At 36.1% G+C, this 17864-nt stretch overlaps 1 protein-coding gene across 1 annotated transcript in view; it reads left to right on the plus strand.

Annotated features, from left to right (window-relative positions):
* The window catches only part of PRKN (parkin RBR E3 ubiquitin protein ligase), a 654450-nt gene that overhangs the window by 180127 nt on the left and 456459 nt on the right, over positions 1-17864 (plus strand). The window contains exon 3 of the mRNA XM_065731250.1: positions 14016-14256. Within this exon, the coding sequence (XP_065587322.1) occupies positions 14016-14256 (241 nt within the window). The remainder of the gene's footprint in view (positions 1-14015; positions 14257-17864) is intronic.

The raw sequence follows: 17864 nt of genomic DNA on the forward strand, positions 1-17864 counted from the left end.
GGTTTATCTAACTGTCATTGAATCAGAGAAGGAACTGTGCAAGGGTTTAAAAATGAGAGAAAGGTGTTGTTTCTGATTAGATCTCTCATTGTGATCTGAGGGCAGCTGTACAGGATGTGCTGGAAGAACTGCTTGGATGATGCAATGAAACATGCAGGGGGTGTGGAGGAGGGGCAGCTCCTTAATTTGGCATTGTTGACAGAGGGATCCTTCTCTCAGCCAAACTGTTCATGCCAAGCTAAAAAAAAAAGTAATATTTTGTTAGCAAAACCTACTTTTCCATAAAGGCTTGTAGACCCGCATGAATCATATGTCTATTTTTAAGGCTTTAAATTAAACTACATCCTTCGCAATTGTTAGAATTTCTTTTTCTCTGAATTGAGCACCAGTGACTAGTCTTGTAGTGGAGTAAGCAGATTATCTTGCTAACTCATTTCCAGCATTACAGAATAGAATGCTTTTTTTTTCTCATGGTTTCACACACATTAGCATAAGAAAGTCAGAGATCTTTACTGTGTGCTTCATTAGAATCCTTGAAAACCACTGACCAAGTCTTTTGATATTTTAAACTGCTACAGATGTTTCAACATCCTCCTTAGATGTTAATAGGATGCAAATTGCTTCCTTATATGATACAGTAACTTCTTCCTTCTTCTCCTTTCTGAATAGAGAAAAAAACAGTATATTTAGCACTATGATTTTTTTCATTTGTCTCTGTAAGTGAACTTATGCCACTTACTGAATTTCTTTTATATTCAGAAATACTTGTAAAAGCCCTAGCTATGAAATACATTTCATTTTTATGTATTTGGCATCATGTGCATGAGTTATTCCATCAAATTCCATGACTTGTTTTATTATGGGCTGGAACGCACACATGAATAGAAATTATTGCCTTGTATCTTCAATCCTCTTTGTGATTACATCAGTCTCAGTGAGATTCAAATAAGAAATGTGCTACTTTGGCCAATCATTTCAAACACTGTTTCAGAGCAGAGAGGAAGATTTAAATTCTTTTCCCGAGTATTTGTTAGTCCAGCTTATTATAAGAATTTATTAAAGGGAAGTACATTCTGATCTAGTATCTGCATGTTGTATTCGTTGTATATAGTCTGATTGTACATGAAAGAAATAATGTGTTAAAATTCCAAATACTGAATGTCACTTGTGTTCCTGTACACAGCTGACATAGACCTGTTAATTAGACCAGGAATTGAAAAATTCTCAGTTACTGTTATAAATTTACTTCATGTTTCTTCAGGAGTCAGTTGAACATTTGATGTCTGATTTACATTGAACATTTGAAAAGGTCATAGAGTATACCTCTAGACCTCTAGAGTATACTTCTATACCTCTAGGTTTAGAGTGTAGCTTATACCTCTATGTACGGTTATATGAGAAAGATAAATATTTCATCTATTAACCCTATTAACTTAATTGTCAAAGCTACAGTGACATTTGATAAATAGAGGGTTGCTATGACCTTCCAAAGTAGTGATTTTTTTAACACAGTGACTATAGACTTTTTAGATTTACATTTAGTTGTCTCTTTCTGCCTCATCTACTCATTTTCCCATTTGGACTGTGGATCCTGAAAAGCCCTGTCATGAATATTTCTCTGGCTTTGTCCCCCTTTCTTCATCTTCTTGTGTATCAAAACTAGCCATGAATTATTTCTGAAAGCTGCTATTGCAATATTTGGGTTGATGAAGATTTTTTTTCCTTTTGCTGAAAGAAATAGCCACATCTTTAGATGCTAACCAATATTACATTTTAAGATATAAAAAATAATACAATTGTATTGTCTTCATCCCTGAAATAGGAGACAAAAACTACTGTCAAATAGAAAAATAAATAAATTACTAATTTCAAGATTATAAACAAAGATGTAGAAAAATCAGGTAACTTCTCTTATATTGAAGTGCCTTGATTCCAGTTTTAAATTGGACAAGTAATAAGAAAAAAAGCTTGTGTACAAGAGGACTGAAACAGGAAGAAATAATGCTCACAGACATGAGTGTAACAGACCCAACACTCATGTCAATGGATTGTATCATGCTGCCAAGAAGATACTGAACAATATCTGTGTGTATGGACAGTGTACATACACTGGCTAAATCTGATCTGCTGCTTTACCTTGATTCACTTTCCTTTATGGCCTAGATACAGGATGCATTGTGTTTAACCCTAGAAAATATTCAGCTTTTGTTCTGAGACCACTTCAGACTCGGGAGATGTATGTGTGTAAGAGAGAACAGCAAAGTCAGCTGATGTTACCTTCAGAACAAATGTAATTCATGGTGCTGTGCATCTGTGCAGTGACTGTTATTGCCCTTAGGTTGCTTTAGGATGTGTATACAGACAGGCATACAGAACATATCAGCTTACCCCTAGGTTAAAGCTATGTGTACTCAACACAAGAATGCCTACTGTGGGGGTGATTGTGTTTGGGCTGAAAGAAGTACTTGTGCCCAGGTAGGGCATTCAAAGCAGTATCTTATAGATTCCATAAGCAGGAGAATTGAAGCTGACATTCCCATACAGAATACCGTGAATTTCTGCCATGTTCTCCCCTGTTACAGTTCCCTTCTCCATCACACATGGTGTTTGCATAGGTCCCTTAAGTATTAAGCAGTGTCTAGCAGCTGAAGGGTTCATCAGACTTGGTTCTGTATTTTCTGAACTGCATATATTATGCCTGAGAATAAGGACTTGATTCTTACTTTTTAAAATCAGGAACCTAGTGTGGTTTAATCTTCTAAGCCTGTTTAGTTTATTTACTGCTCATTAACTGATTATGGATTATAACAGAAGATGTCTTATCAGTTGCAAGAAAGTCACAAAAAGCATAGCAAAATGCACTTATATATTGTTTAGTGGAAATGCTAAGTCACAGCCTGAACCAGTGATTGAGCACCTGGATGGAAGGCAGGGCTAACCCAGGGGAGCTCAGGTGCATGCAATGTACCTGTGTTACTGGAAGGGGTGGGGCCAGGATCCACCCCTTCCCAGACCTTATTTAAGTCTTAGCAGGTTGGAAGCGGGGTTATCTCTTGCTAGGGGTCCCTGTATACCTGAGGCCTTCTAAAGGTAGGCAGTTCCTTTCCTTCATTTCTGCATCTGTGACAATTGTGTCTGGGCTCGTTCTCATGCTGTAGCTGAAGACTTTGTGACCCCACTATTATCATGGTACTTTGCATGCCATTATAGCATTACAATTGTATGACATAAAAATATATAAGAGCATTACATTGTGGAGCATGGTGACAAAATTGAAGAGCTAACAAACACTTGACATAACAAGTTAAGACATCCAGCTGTTAGGTCACAAAGTGCAGTGACTAATGTTCCTAGAAAAAAGTAGCAGACCCTCCTGTTTTCTCTCTAGCTACTGTTGAAGATACCTTATGGCTTTTCTGTCACAAGACTATAATTTTTAGGCTCGCTTTCTAAAGAAATGAAGCTTATTGTTATTGCACTACTTTTGTGTGCACACTGACTGCTGCACTTTCTATCCATGCAGCCACTGTGCATTCTGCCAAATGGTGGGGTCGGGGGATGTGTAGGTGCACTGAGAAATGCAGAGATATCCTTGGACAAGATGGTGTCCTGACAGTGTTGCAGGTGGGTGGAGAAAGCCATTACGGGAATGCACAGGGAAATTGTAGCTGTAACAGTAGGATCAGTGGGTTGTAAAACCAAAACCCATAGGAAATTAGCCTTGGTTCAGTCTTCTCTCCATGCTTTTCTTGTTGTATTTGGTGTAGTGGGTAGGGAAGAAACGGTTTGGCAATTCTTTCACAACTAAAGCTCTTAAGAAGATTTCAGACTCCAAAATAATTGATGTGTGAAGTGTTTAAAATGTAGTTCACAACCATATTCTTTTCTTCTAATAAAGGTTTGCATGATAGATTACCGCTGAGTGTTGTCTCATGTTTACTCTGGTTATATTGGGTATGATCTTCTGCTCTTAATAAATGTGATCTACATCCCATTCAGTTTACATATGAGCAGCAAAAGACAAACAGCTTTTTCTTATATCTGGCAAAGTATTTTGAAGTATCTTTTTTCTTTTTTTTCCTCAAGTCTCTTCAATATCTGAGTAAAACACATACACTTGCAATTGCTGCTGTTTCCATCAGTTTCAAATTCAAATGGGAAGCTCTCCATCAGAGTGCTTCCACTGAATTGCTGTTTTATTTTTGTTTTTTCTCTTTCACAAAAGAATTAAAAATACTCTAGCCTATGTGTTCTCAGTAAGGGACAGACAAGTACTACAAGGAAAAGGCAAAATTTCTGTCAAGTTGGATTTGTCTTAAAGTAGGAACAGAAGAATGCTATAATCTGGAAAGGATGAGTTAAAAATTGTTTCTTAACTTATTACAGATGGTCCACATGATTTATGATACAGCCTTTAATAACACAGCCAGACTGCTGTTTTCTACAGAATAGTGGTAGTGGCAGAGGCCGTGGGGGTGGGAGATATTTGTGGTAAGCTTTTCAGCCTTTTATCAAATTGCTACACAATTTCTAGGGCTTGTTTATTTCACAGTATTTAAGTCTCAAGATAAACATATAGAAAATTTTGAATGGCCAGTTAAGGAACATCTCTAAAAATTAAGTAACCTGCTTAGTGTAGCACATGTCTTTTTAAGGCAACATTCATTTGCCTTCCCGTTATGAGCACTTAGGGAGTTCAAACCTAATGGCTATGCTTTTAACTTCTACATGAAAAAGCTTTGTGTGTCCTTGGTCTCCAGTTGGAAAATTTTTCCTGTTTTTGTCAGGGTTAAATGAAACGTGTATTGCTTAAATGATTGAATTTGACGTAGTTAAGCCTTTTCTGCAAGGAAAAATGATCGTTTTCTTCTGATATGTTACCTACAACCCAACTAAGAAAAAGATTTTTATTAAATCTGCTGAGCTATCTTGTGGATATCCTGTCACATATGTATGAGTAGTGTTTTAAAAAACACGAAGGATAAATATAGATAGATATCATAACAGGAAAGAGTGATCAGATGGAGCTGTTTTTGAGAGATAACTGTTCTTCTTCCCTGTCTGCTGCTGACCCTCTAACCTCCTCAACCTCTAATTTAACCTACATATACCCTGTGTAAAGTAGCTAAAAACCATGAAATATAAAATTTCATATGAAAAATGTATGGCCTGCATATTATCTTTTATAGCTGGCATGTGCTCATTTTTTTCTTTAACAGTGAATACTCATTTCTTCATCACATGCCCATCATTACTATGTATCTCTCACTTCCTGTAATCCTTTGCCCCAGAACCAACCCCAAGAAACCACCATTCTTTCTTTGTTATTCTCCTGGCAAACACAAGTCTGCTGCCTTTGTGTTCAGTAGGGCCACATGAAAGTATTCTTCAGAAACGTGGGATTTTACAGCCTTCTCTCTACTCTGGAGAAGGTACATATCTATATATGAGCTTGCTCATTAGGAGCTCCATTGCTGTGTGTTGTCCGCATTGTACTGTGAATTTTATGTTGTGTGAAAGGGACAGAAAAGTTTGTCAGGAAATAAACCCCTTTGCATTCCAGATTGTCCTCAGAAGTTAGAGGGGTTGGGGTAACTGAGTGATGCTCAACTTGACGCTAGAAATCTGGTTGCATTCAATATACGAATATCATGTTTATGGATTTACAAATAGTGCCTGATTCGTCTCTCATGACTGCTTTTAACAAAACTGGCCATGCCCAATGAAAACTCTCATGGCTAGACTAGTGAATGGTGCAGTTTATTAGAGAAGTAGATAAAAGAATATTTTGGATTGCTGCTGATAAATGCACTGTCTGTAAAATGTGTGAGGTTAACCAAGACTATGAAAAGATGGACAGCTTTCCAGAGATTTCAGTGTTTCTTAGGGAAGCACTCAGTATAGCCAAGTGTGTGAATCTTATCCAGTAAGTATTCTGACAATGGAGAGTGAGGCTCAGCTTATTGACTGATCCCAGCTTTTCTCTGGTGGTATCCTTCCACCTCAAAATTACCTTCTCTCTTCAGCCATTTTCATACCATTTTCTTATTTTCAGGTGGATGTGTTAACATACTTTCATCCTTTGTAACTATTGCGTACAGAGGATTCATTGTACATGTGCCTGTCATTTGGAGCTATGCAGGGTAACAATGCATCCTTCAGATTTACTTAATTCCCAGCTGATGGAGATGCAGCCACATTCAAGTGTAAAATAATATTCATTTACCTTCCATCAAGGAAGGGAAAAAAAAAAAAGAACAAAGGATAGGGAAACTTTTTTGGTAAGATTGAAATCAGAACAAGATTACTTTTGATAAAAGACCTATGAAGAGGCTTTCACTGCTTACATGAGAAAACATTTGTGAAAACAATTGATGTCAAAAGGTTTTGATAAAACGTGAAAAATATTGTATTAATATTTATTACTTGTTGCAAAACTGATAGACAGCTTCTGCATGATGAGGTCATGAAATACGAGATTGGTTCAGGCAATTCTTCTATCTTATTTCTGTTTTGATATTAGCCTATCTCTCTCAAACTTCATATAATGTAGTTTTTCTATCACTTCTTATACAATACATGCATTCCCATCTGATATGACAGTAGGCAAAAAAATAACTTTCTGAGCAAAGAGGGCCTAAGTTAACACACAATGAGTCAGTATTTGTAAACCACGTTAGAGATAAGCTCAGTAAGATCAATCCTCATTTATAGATTTGTGTTAAATTACACTGATTGGTGCTAGGGAAGTCTGCCCTATATTTTTAATCCATGAAATAGACTCCAAAGGTTCAAATTAATAAAAGAAAATACTTCTGTAGGTATTTCTGCAATATTCTTGTAGAATTCTTGTCTCATGGGATTTTATTATGTGTCTAATTTAAACAAGTGGGGAAATAAATACAAAATGCAAGGGTAGGGGAAGAAGAGGATTCCATGAAGCAGAGTTACATCTATTAATGTTACACCTCATTGCATATGCTGCCACAGTTCTTTGCTGCTTTTTTGACTTTTCCTGATACATTGGAGGGCTATTACAATAATGAAGTGCTTGAGGTCAGATCACAGTACTGTGTGTAGTGGGAACTGATAGCCAAAAATGATCATTGATACCAGAGAAGACTCGTCTGTAAGAGAAAAGATTTGAGCTGTTTATGTGAAAGAGAACATCAGGGAAGGGACATGATAAATGTTTGTAGAAGAACAGCTGTGAAGCTGGTTATTTTCATTCAGCTGTTCTGTGTGATATGGTGAGATTTCATAGCACAAGTGTTGTGGTTTGAGGACAAACGTTGCTGCAGCTACCACACTGACAGGCCCAGGGCAGTAGGATTCATAGAGGCTTCCATTTGTGTTATAAAAGCATGTGTGTGTCTAAGAGGAGTGCAAATATCCTGGAAAGAGTGGATAGTGAAAGATCCATGCACTAATACTACAGGAGTTAAGTAAAAAATATAATCCATGACCAAATTTTGCTGTAACTGTAGTCAGCAGACTTTCTTAGATAATTTTCCATTGAAATCATTGACAGTGAGCTCGATAAACCCTTATCCATGGTGGCAGTACCTCTCCTCATCACCTTTCTATTGTAGAACAGACCAGTTTTGTTTTGTTTTTGTTTTTACTTTTGCTGCGTAATCCTCCTATTCCTTGCTGTTCCAAATTTATTCCTGACAAAATATAGTATTTAAGTCTTTTTTTTTAAATTACAAAAACTACATTAAGCAGCAAGATGAAAATTAAAGCTGTCTGTTTTTCTTACAGTTAAAAGCAGCATACAGTGAAAATTATTGCAGTTCATTTGATGGGAAAGTTGTTGGAAGATTGTATTCTGCAGCTCTGAGTAAAAAGGCATCTCACAGGGTGTTAGGCATTTCTGAAAGTAATTAACTATGTTTTACTGAATACTACATTAAATATTGGGATGGAAAGCTATGCAAATGTCCTGAGTTCAGGGAAGAACTGCCCCTGGGCTTCCATCGTTCACATGTGTTCATTTTGAGAAACCTTCTAGTGTGACTTAAATGTATGTAACAGTGTTTTCATCTCTATCACTCTTGGATTTGTGCATCTTGTAGAGCACAGATTGAAATTAGCTTTTTTTTTTTTTAACAAGATAAGTCAGTTTTTTAATATTGAATGGCATCCTTTTGCCTTTGTGAGTACAACAATACTTCTTCTATAGATGCTGCATCAGTGTTTGTACTCAGCCAAGCTAAGCTGAGTCTGCTTGATATGTATTTTAGTTCTGCATACATCCTGGGTAGGAAAAGATTGCTAATCCCAGTGTGTCTCTGTTGTGCCACAGCTCTTGAAGTGCTGGTAGATTAAGACTAATAAGAACACCAAACAGCAATTTTTTAAGGATTTAGAACATAATTTGGAAAATACACCTTTGCCCGTTTATCCTTTACTTCTCTTACCATATCATCTTAGGGTTGGTTGGTTTGTTTTTCATGTTACAGTGGAGGAATTGTCACTGGTCATTGCCATCAGAAAATGATAGCAGAGTGTTACAAGTGTAGTAGTCTCGTCTTTAATAACACTGATGCCCAGTAATGGAATTTGTATTATCATTCAGGATTTATGGCAAATTTTTTAGATACAAAGATTTATGGAGCAAAATTCTGCAATTTTTATGACTGCCCTCTGGCTGTATGCTTAAATATGAAGAATAACAACAGTATTGTTTTAAGGAAAGTCCCAATAGGTACATAAACTAATGCTAATTAATAAGGAAAAGAAAGTCATGTACAAGGAATATGGTTACACCTAATATATAATTAAAAGTTGTTGCATAAGTTGTCATAATTTTGCAGTAATTTTTACAGAGCGTAGTAGCAATGTAAATATATTACGTGCATGCTCAGATTTCCAGGGTCACGTTGTCAGTTAGGTTGTGTTCATGTCCCTTGCTCATCCTTGCTAACTGGCACTTGTCAGCTTGCTGATGATATGAGAGCATCAGCGTCTTGTGTTCCTGAACTCCAGAATGTGGCCTTATTGGCAAGGAAAGCAAGTGGAAGTGCATCTAGTATGGTGACAAAGGACTCATATGGTGGCGTTCTTGCCCCAGAATGATTCATGTTTGCTACTGAAAATTGAGGAGCACTCAGAAGAGAGGGGCAATGAGTCTGGATTTGTACTACAGTTGTTATATGTTGTGTATCAATGGGTGCACTTCAAATCCACTACTGGATGAGTAATCAACTGCTGGAGCTTTGGCATCTCCACCAATTGCTATCAGAAACTGTTATTGAAGAGGTTCTTTCTTCCAGAATTAAGGGGAATCATAATGATGGGTCCTCTGTCTGTTTTCAGTTTGCAAAATCAATGTGTTGTTTTATAGTAAAGAAAATTGCCAAAAGTAGAGATTCCATTTCTATAGTAAATTACCTTGTTTTGTTTCTGAAAGGGAACGTTGGCTTTTGTTCATGGTCAATACAGGACAGCAAAGGTCCTTACATTTATTAAAGTCAAAATAATTTATTTTTATTCTTATGCCCATTAGGTTGCTAATATAGTTGAAACTTCATTTTCATTGTTCGTATCTGGGAATGACCGTGATCTACCTTACATCAATTAAATGCAGTTCTCTATAATAAGATTGCAGCAAAAACGTCAGTTAAGGCTTTTGTCTGAAACTTTATATCACCTAACAGCAGTCTGGCTCTTTATACTTGCTGTACTCTGTCCTGCTTATTTTTCCAGGGAGGCAATTCAGTGTTTCTTCTCAAGGAACTGAAGAGTTACACCAGAGTCATAGGCTTATGTTTCTCACTGCCCTTTGTATAATCTTATGCAAAAACTTGAAGTTATAAAGCTCCTGAACCACATCAGAACTGAACCTAATGCTAAACTCTTACCTGTGCAGTCGAACCATTGCTAGCCAGTTAGAGGAGGCACTTGTGTCATGATAAGGGGATACAGTAACTGCCTAGATGCAGGCACTTTCCTAATTTAGCATCTAGTACACATATCAAAGTTTTCAATAGTAGAAATATCTAGAAATAGTAACAATAAAAAAGTATTTATAATGTTTTAAAAAGCACACACCAAGTAGAAAATTTATCATGGTTCTAAAAGATTGATGACAGCTTTGGTATTAACATCATGCTTTAGAGAAGAAACAGCCTTGAACCCTCTAGCCTGAGAAGTAAATGAATTACAGTCTCAAGGATTCTTATGGTAAAAGCTCTGTCATCTCCCAGCTGTCTAAATCTTTGGGTTTTTCACTGTATGCCAGATAAAGTCAACTTATACTGTGATTGAGCTGTTTTTCAGCTGGCCTGTAATTTGAGCCCTTGAGATCTTTTATGATATCTTTTCTAATTTCTATTAGCAGTGAGTACATAGAAGGCTTTTACTTCTTTCATAATGTTCAAATGCCCTAAAGCAGCTTCCATGCACCGGTAAAGCTATGCAGCTTGCTAGAAGTTGAAGGCACTCCTTGAGTGCTGTTTCTCTAGCAGTACAGGGCTAGAATTCGAATCCAGAGCCCTGGAACTCCCCTACAGTGCTCAGCAGATCTAAGAAGAGATGTAACCAGAGCATAACAAAGGGCTCTAGATTAAAAGAATGGAAAAGTTTATTTTCCAGTAAGGGTGGTGAAGCACTGGAACAGACTGCGCAGATTTATCCACTGAAACAGTGGATGCCCCATCCTTGGAGACATTTAACATCAGGCTGGGCAGGGCTCTGAGCAACCTGATCTCGATGTAGATGTCTCTGTTCATTGCAGGGGGGTTGGATTAGATTACCTTTAAACATACCTTCCAACTCAAATGATTATGTAATTCTATGATTCTTATCACCTATTTTTCCTGCATGTGTTTTAATAATCTGATTTGAATATTTGAGACCTCTTTTAGATGTTCAGAGTAAGACTTAAAGCTCATTCATAACATATCTATAAGAAGCATATGATATGCTGTAAACTGCATGTATACAGAAGAGAGATGGCTGTGAGGTGGAGTGTCTTAAGCTTGATTTTTGAAACCTGTATTTGTCTTAATAACTGTGTATTACAGTTACCAATGGTGGTGGGTGCTATTTCACTGAAGATTTCTATCTTAAAATTGAGTGGCTTGAGGGGGAAATAGAAGATTTTGTCAAGGTAAAGCAAAAAACCACTCACTTAAGGCAGATTTCCTTTATCATTTTCATGGGTCATTATTCTCTTGTTCTCATGTTCAAAAATGTCCTTCATCTGTGATTCAACAAGGCTTTCCTACCTCTCTCTTATAGTGGTAAATCTAATATGCAGGCTTGATATTTAGGAGGATGAGTCTGTGTTCATATGTATTTCATTTTTTCCGCTTATGCTACCCATTTTATGAAAAAATAAACCTTACTAAGAAGATCTCATTTTTGTTTCAATTTTTATTTCTTTTTTAATTCTAAGCATTCACCTGTGTTCCCTGATGTTACTTAGGTCAGTTGGTGGTTGTTGGTTTTGTTTGTTTATTTCTAACGTAAGATATTTCATAGGTGATGGGAAAGAAAGCTGTCACCCTATGCCCATGTGTACTGAATACAGAGGTCATCTTGTGCTATACAAGTGTTTTCTGATAGGATTATTTCTTACAGCTAGGGTTGTGAAGACTCTGTAAGATGACAATAATTTTGTAATATTCAGTAACTAACTATGCCTCATTTCCCAGCCTCGTATATTCTAAAGTAAAATCCTTTCAACTGTCTGGCTGGACTTGTGCTCTGTAGATTTTCCAGCGGTGCCCAGCAGGCTTGTTAATACAGGCAGGATATCTGCTGGAAATAAACTCAAGGACCATTTTCACACGAGAGTGAGGCTACAAACAAGCCTTCAGGTAAAATCAGGGAAGGCTCTGGAAAAAAAAGGTGTCTTTGTGTGCGTGTGTATGTGCGTGCATGTGCATGGTTTAACTAGAGGGTTAACAAGTTACAAAGGAATCCTACGCAGGATGTCTACTGGGCTGTTCCCATCCCTACTGCTCAGACTGATAGATAGATCTGTACAATGGAGTAAGCAGAAGACCAAAGCGCTCTTTAGTTAGGGTGTATACCCAATACCAGCCATAAAGCATGAAAAAAATGACTGTGAGTGAATAGTTGAAGTGTTATGAAAAAAAATTTTTGCTTCTTCTGTTGGGAATTCATTTCTCCAAGTTGGACAAAGGCTGCTCTTTGTAAGGAAGCAGTCCTTAGTATTGGGTTTCATCACTCTTGGATCATCTTACCTCCTTTTGCTCTCATGAGAGTAGAACCTTTAAAATCAGCAGTATATATGTTTACAGATTTCCCATTGGAGTATGGATTGTAGGCATTAATTTGGATCAACAGATAAGGCAATATCTCTGCGATTATTAATGATAGGTGTTCTCATAAGAAATGTTTCCTGAGGCATAAAACTAATACATAAGGAAAATGAAAATGACATTGACATAAACAATTTTATCTTAGATTTGTGTTGTATTAGTAACTGAAAGCAAAATCTAAAAATGTCCAGAAATATTTGAATTCTACGTTTTTTTTTTCTCAGTGCTGAAGGCTCTGGACTTAGTCCATCTGCTGTCCATGCAACGTAGTCTGCTGTAAAGCATGAATAATCCTAAATCTGCAAACTGGTGATATTCTTATCTAGGTCACTTCACAATTAAGATATCATCTCTTTTCTTGTAGTGTCTTCTCACTTGCAAAGGTTGAGAAATGTTTTCCTTCTATAAACCCAGTCGAAATTCAATTCAAATGTAGTCAGAAACAACTTTACAAAACTGATGATTTGGGATTTCTCTGTTTGTTACTGCTTGGTTGCATTCATACTTAGTGTACTCAGTGTGCAAATCAAAGGGTGTTGTTTCTCGTTTCTAGCTGCTACCTTTGAAAACTTATCCTGGGATCTGCTAATTAAGCTTTCCTCTGCCTATATCCTATGCTATTATCACAGTAGGGATGCTTAGTGTTTCAAAGGTTGCTCTTGTTTTTTTGCAAAGAGATGCCAGAATACTGAACTGCAACACGATCATCTTTCTTGTTCTACAGTGAATAAACTAACATTTAAAAGTAAAAACTTTATTAAGTGAAAGCCAAGAATAAGTTGTTGCCATGATCACGTACATGTATGTTTATCCAAAATGCATGTATGAGACTGAAGTAAAAACACTGAACAGAAGTTATGAGAATGGGATAAAAAGCAGTAGAAGAGAGCACAGACAATGTTACAAATGACAATAAAATATCTGTAAATGTATCTTTTTCAATTAAATGTACATGTAAGAGTTTCAGATACAAACTAGGAGTCAAACCTTCAGTTTTTCTAAGACATAAGATCTGAAAGGACTAAGGAATAGTCTCTGATGAGAACTTTTGCACAAGAACCTCTGCTCTCTGTGTAAGATCTCTTGGGCTAAAATGTAGCAGACTGAAGCAGACATGACATCTTCCACAAGCTTTCTCTAAGTTGTCTGAAGACAACAGCTGAATTTCATTTTTATAAAGAATAGAAATGGCAAATTGAGACTGCATCTAAACTCAGATTTAAATTGAAAATTACATTAGAGAGAAGAAATAGGCATCAGTGTTCATCATCCCTGTTTCTATTTACAGAAACACTTTGAAGCAGTTTGGTCATGAGCTCTCCACGATTGTCAGTGTGACCCCAAACTGCTGTTGGAGAGAGTGTCTGAGCATTGTCTGTACAAAGCTGAATATTCTTAGAACTTAATTTAAGAGTAGTCTCTCTGGGGTTCTTCCTTTGTGCCAATAAACCAGACTTATTTAGAGCTGTTTGCTCTGGTCCACCATGCTTGTTAAATGTTCCAAATTTGTGAGTGTTGTGACCCTTTTGCCAGTGCAAGTAATCCTAATTCTCGCAATGTACACTTGTCAGTTTCTTTTAAACTCCATTACTGCACTCTGAAATTCAACATGAAATGGTTTGGAGACCATTTAACAAATAACAAATTGGAAATAAAGGGATTTTGTCCTTTATGCCACAGTTAATTATTATTTACTGGGATTTTGGTTTTGTGTTGCAGAACTGTGACCTGGTCCAGCAAAGCATTGTTCATATTGTTCAGAATCCACAGAAGAATAGTGATAAAGATGAGACAGAAGATAACCATGCTGGTGGCATTCCAAAAACATTGGAAAGAGTGCCTGAAAGTCGTCTAACTCGAGTAGATCTCAGTTCCTGCATCCTCCCATCGCTGTCTGCAGGGTTGGCTGTTATTTTGGATACCGAAGAACCCAACATTTCTCCCCTGTCTGAAAAATCAGGTAAATCAGTTATTTGGTACATAGAATCATAGAATCGTTTGAGTATGAAGGGACCCTTAAAGGTCACCTTGTCCAACTGCCCTGCAACAAACAGGGACATATACAGCTAGATGAGGTTGCTTACAGCCTGGTCCAGCCTGGCCTTGAACATCTCAAAGGACAGGGCATTTCAATACTCAAACAAAAAATTTGTTTGAGGAAAAGCACACAAAAAAATGCAACTATGTTAAGAGTTTATAAAAAGCTGATGCAACTTCTAGCAAAATAATTTTGCTTAGTGGATAAAATCAGTGATTTATTTTGTTATTCTTATCTCTAAAAAGTCATCATCAACAATAAAAACACCAAAAATACACTCAAAAGCAGAAGCAAAAAATAGTTTCTCTAAATTTTTTTTAAATTGGAGCTTCCTTTACAAGAATGTTGGAAAGCTTTTGCACTGGAACTGTTTGATTCCTCATATGTTGTAATGTTTTCATCTCAATGCATTTTATAAAAAATATTTCTATACAATGGACTGCTTATTTATAGAAACATAGCTGGCACAAAACATGATGATGATTCATACTGTTGATTTGAGTAGTTCTTAACCTACCAAATTATTACTGAGAATATATTTTCTTCATCACGAGAAATGGTCTGAGGTACAAATTACATCACTGTCAAATGGATTGTGCTGTAATAATTAAAATGACTCTGGAGAGATGTGTACAAGTCAGAAAGAAATACAAGAATGTTTTAGCTACTACTTCTCAGAGTAACCCTCTCCTACAGACATAGTCTGACTAACCATTACTGAAGACTGTGTTTGTCTCCAATGAAGAAAAATCATGTTGTGGAATATCAGACTCTGAGTGGTGATTTGTGGTAGCAGTCTATCTGAGATGTATTTTTAGAACAATTGGTATGGATGATAGCAGCAAACACAGAGGTCTGAGGTACAGAAGGGAATTTGTAAAAATGATACAGAGATACCTCTGTAAGTGACTTGACCACAAAACTAAACGTGCCTACCTGAACAGCTACTAAACTGTTAAGAAATTTTCTAAAAGTTATTCTAAGTATCTCATGCCAAAAAATAAAAAAATAAAAAAAGGGAAGGGTCAGAGAAGTGTTCCACAACTGACTTGATCAACCTTTTGCTGCCAGCTGATGATGAATGAGTGCGGTTTAGGAAGAAATTAGTACCTAGCTTAATGATCCACATCTCTCATTCTCCATGAATAATGAGATAAGTAGGGTGCATTCCAATTTAAATCTAATAAGGTAGGCACAGAGTATCAGGATGGGCCTTCCATCTAAGGCAAAGCAATGGTGTTAGCTCTTTAAGGCTTTTTTTGCTACTGTATATGATATTTACATGAAATTAATAGCAGTGTTTGACTTTCCAGAATAGTTTATGCATGCATAAAGCATTTTAAAATGTATTGTGTAGTGCATTTTTCCATAGTCTGCGAATTCTGTGAAGCTATGTGCAGAAGGATAGGTACCTTCTGTTGTAGCAAGTATTTTCACAGCAGGACAACTGAGTAAAAACATACTAAGAAAATATGTGGTCTAGTTTTACCTCTGATTACGTTAAATAGATTTTTTGTTGTAAGGGAAAAAACAGCTTCCTGTAATGACTGACAGTTCTGCCTGCAAGGATATCAGTAAGGAAGTTTTCTTAAAGGTCTGTTATCTTCTCCATGGCTTCCAGCCTCTATAGTTCTGTGATTTTTGTGAACAGTTTTATAAACACTTACAATTTCAGTTTAGTTCTAGACATCTCCACCTTCCTGTTTTCATGTGGCATATCCCTAGACTGAAAAGTACATCTGCAGCTTTTTCTTACCCTCTTTTAGAGAGTGCCATTAAAATGCAAACATTGATCCATCCAAAATGGCCTCCAACACTACAAGAGCATCTATATTGACACTCTGGGACATGAAGCTTTGTTACTTTCCGGTGACCTACTTTTTCTTTTTGGTACAACAAAATAAAATAACTAAGAATTTACTATTTCCTTAGAAAGACATGGATATATATTTTTTCTGCTGGCATTTTGCTACATTTTTAAATGAGAAATTAATCAGTATAATCATTTTTCACATGCTATCATTGTAGCAATCATTTGTGGATTAATTATAAAATAATTTAATGAATTAAATGTACCTTATCTCTATGGTACTGTAAATCAGTAGTTCGAGGGTAGGAATTAGTATTCTCTTTAATTCACATTATTTGATTCTTTTTTTCTTCTTTTTCCCCCCAAAGCTATCAAGATCTTATTCTAAAAACAAATGATCAGTATATTTACACTGCCTTTTTTGAGATATTAAACCACCATTTAATGGCGGTGACATGGTTCTTGTAGTTCTTTTGATAGATATCCATTTCAGTGACATTCTTACTGCTGTAGAAATAAAAATAGTAAATCACATAAAGTTGACCAATGTGTTCTTTCAGTAGAAACATTTAAGTAACTATTTAGAACACTATGATATTTTCAGTTCTGGCACACTGATAATTTACTTTTGTATTAGGATTAAAATGCATTATGCCACTCTGATTTATTTTACATTTGATTCAGAGTTTCTAAAATACACTGTTTTACAAACTTTTAAATGTGAAATGAAAATCAATGTGAAGATCAATTTACATCCAGAAGTGGGAAGAAACTAATTTACTTATTTTAGAAAAGCAAAGCGAAGTATCAATTCAACAGTAATATGCTAGTTCTGATTTTGACAAATACTTTCTGAGAAGTATGGGTGCATTTATCTTCATTACACACTGGATGAGTACACTATATGTGCAATTCAGTGGCAACTGAACAGTGCTCACTGTGATTGAGTATGTAGAGGTCTGATAAATAAGGCCAATTACAAACTTTAAAAGAAAACTTTACAGAATTCCTATATTAACAACTCTGTTTGTGCTAATGGTTAGCTTTGGAACATTGCTAATCATTAGTACTATGCATTCATTACACATACCAAACATTTTAAATTGTAGAACAAGAACACATATCCTAAACTTTCTGTCAGTATACAATATTATGGAGCCAATGCCTATATGCCTTGTAATCACACAAGTCAAAGTGATGAGGTCTGAGAACTAAAGTAGAAAAACACAGGTGTTTATGAAGAGAAGAATATAACAATAACCTTTCTATATGGTACAGTGAGATTACATTTAATTTTAAATCAATATCACTGAATATTTCTGTTGCATCAAATTAGAGCTTCTGTGAAGTGTAAAATGTTCCCAGACTGATTGGAAAATGCTGCACTGCAGAAGTTCTCAAACTGTGATCCATATTCGAAGCTCTGAGATTCAGAGGGATATTTATTGGTGATCCATTGAAACAATGGTCAGAGTGATCTAGCTTCATTTACTCATTTTCAAATGCTAAAATATATACTAACCTAATATAATTATAATTACACCTGTCAATTATTTGCTGGGTCATTATTGGTGGATGCTGTATTGCTATACTTCGGGATAATAGAGGATGAGTTCATAAGGAGGTGCTTTCAGTTAAAAGTTAGTCAGAGTATACTAACTTTTCTGAAACAGTCCTCTATTTTTTGATGTATGGCATAAAAGGTTTTATGGATACAAGT

This window comes from Cyrtonyx montezumae, unplaced genomic scaffold, assembly GCF_038088225.1.
Source record: "Cyrtonyx montezumae isolate F1298 unplaced genomic scaffold, pur_monq_1.0 scaffold_0, whole genome shotgun sequence".
Taxonomy (NCBI): domain Eukaryota; kingdom Metazoa; phylum Chordata; class Aves; order Galliformes; family Odontophoridae; genus Cyrtonyx; species Cyrtonyx montezumae.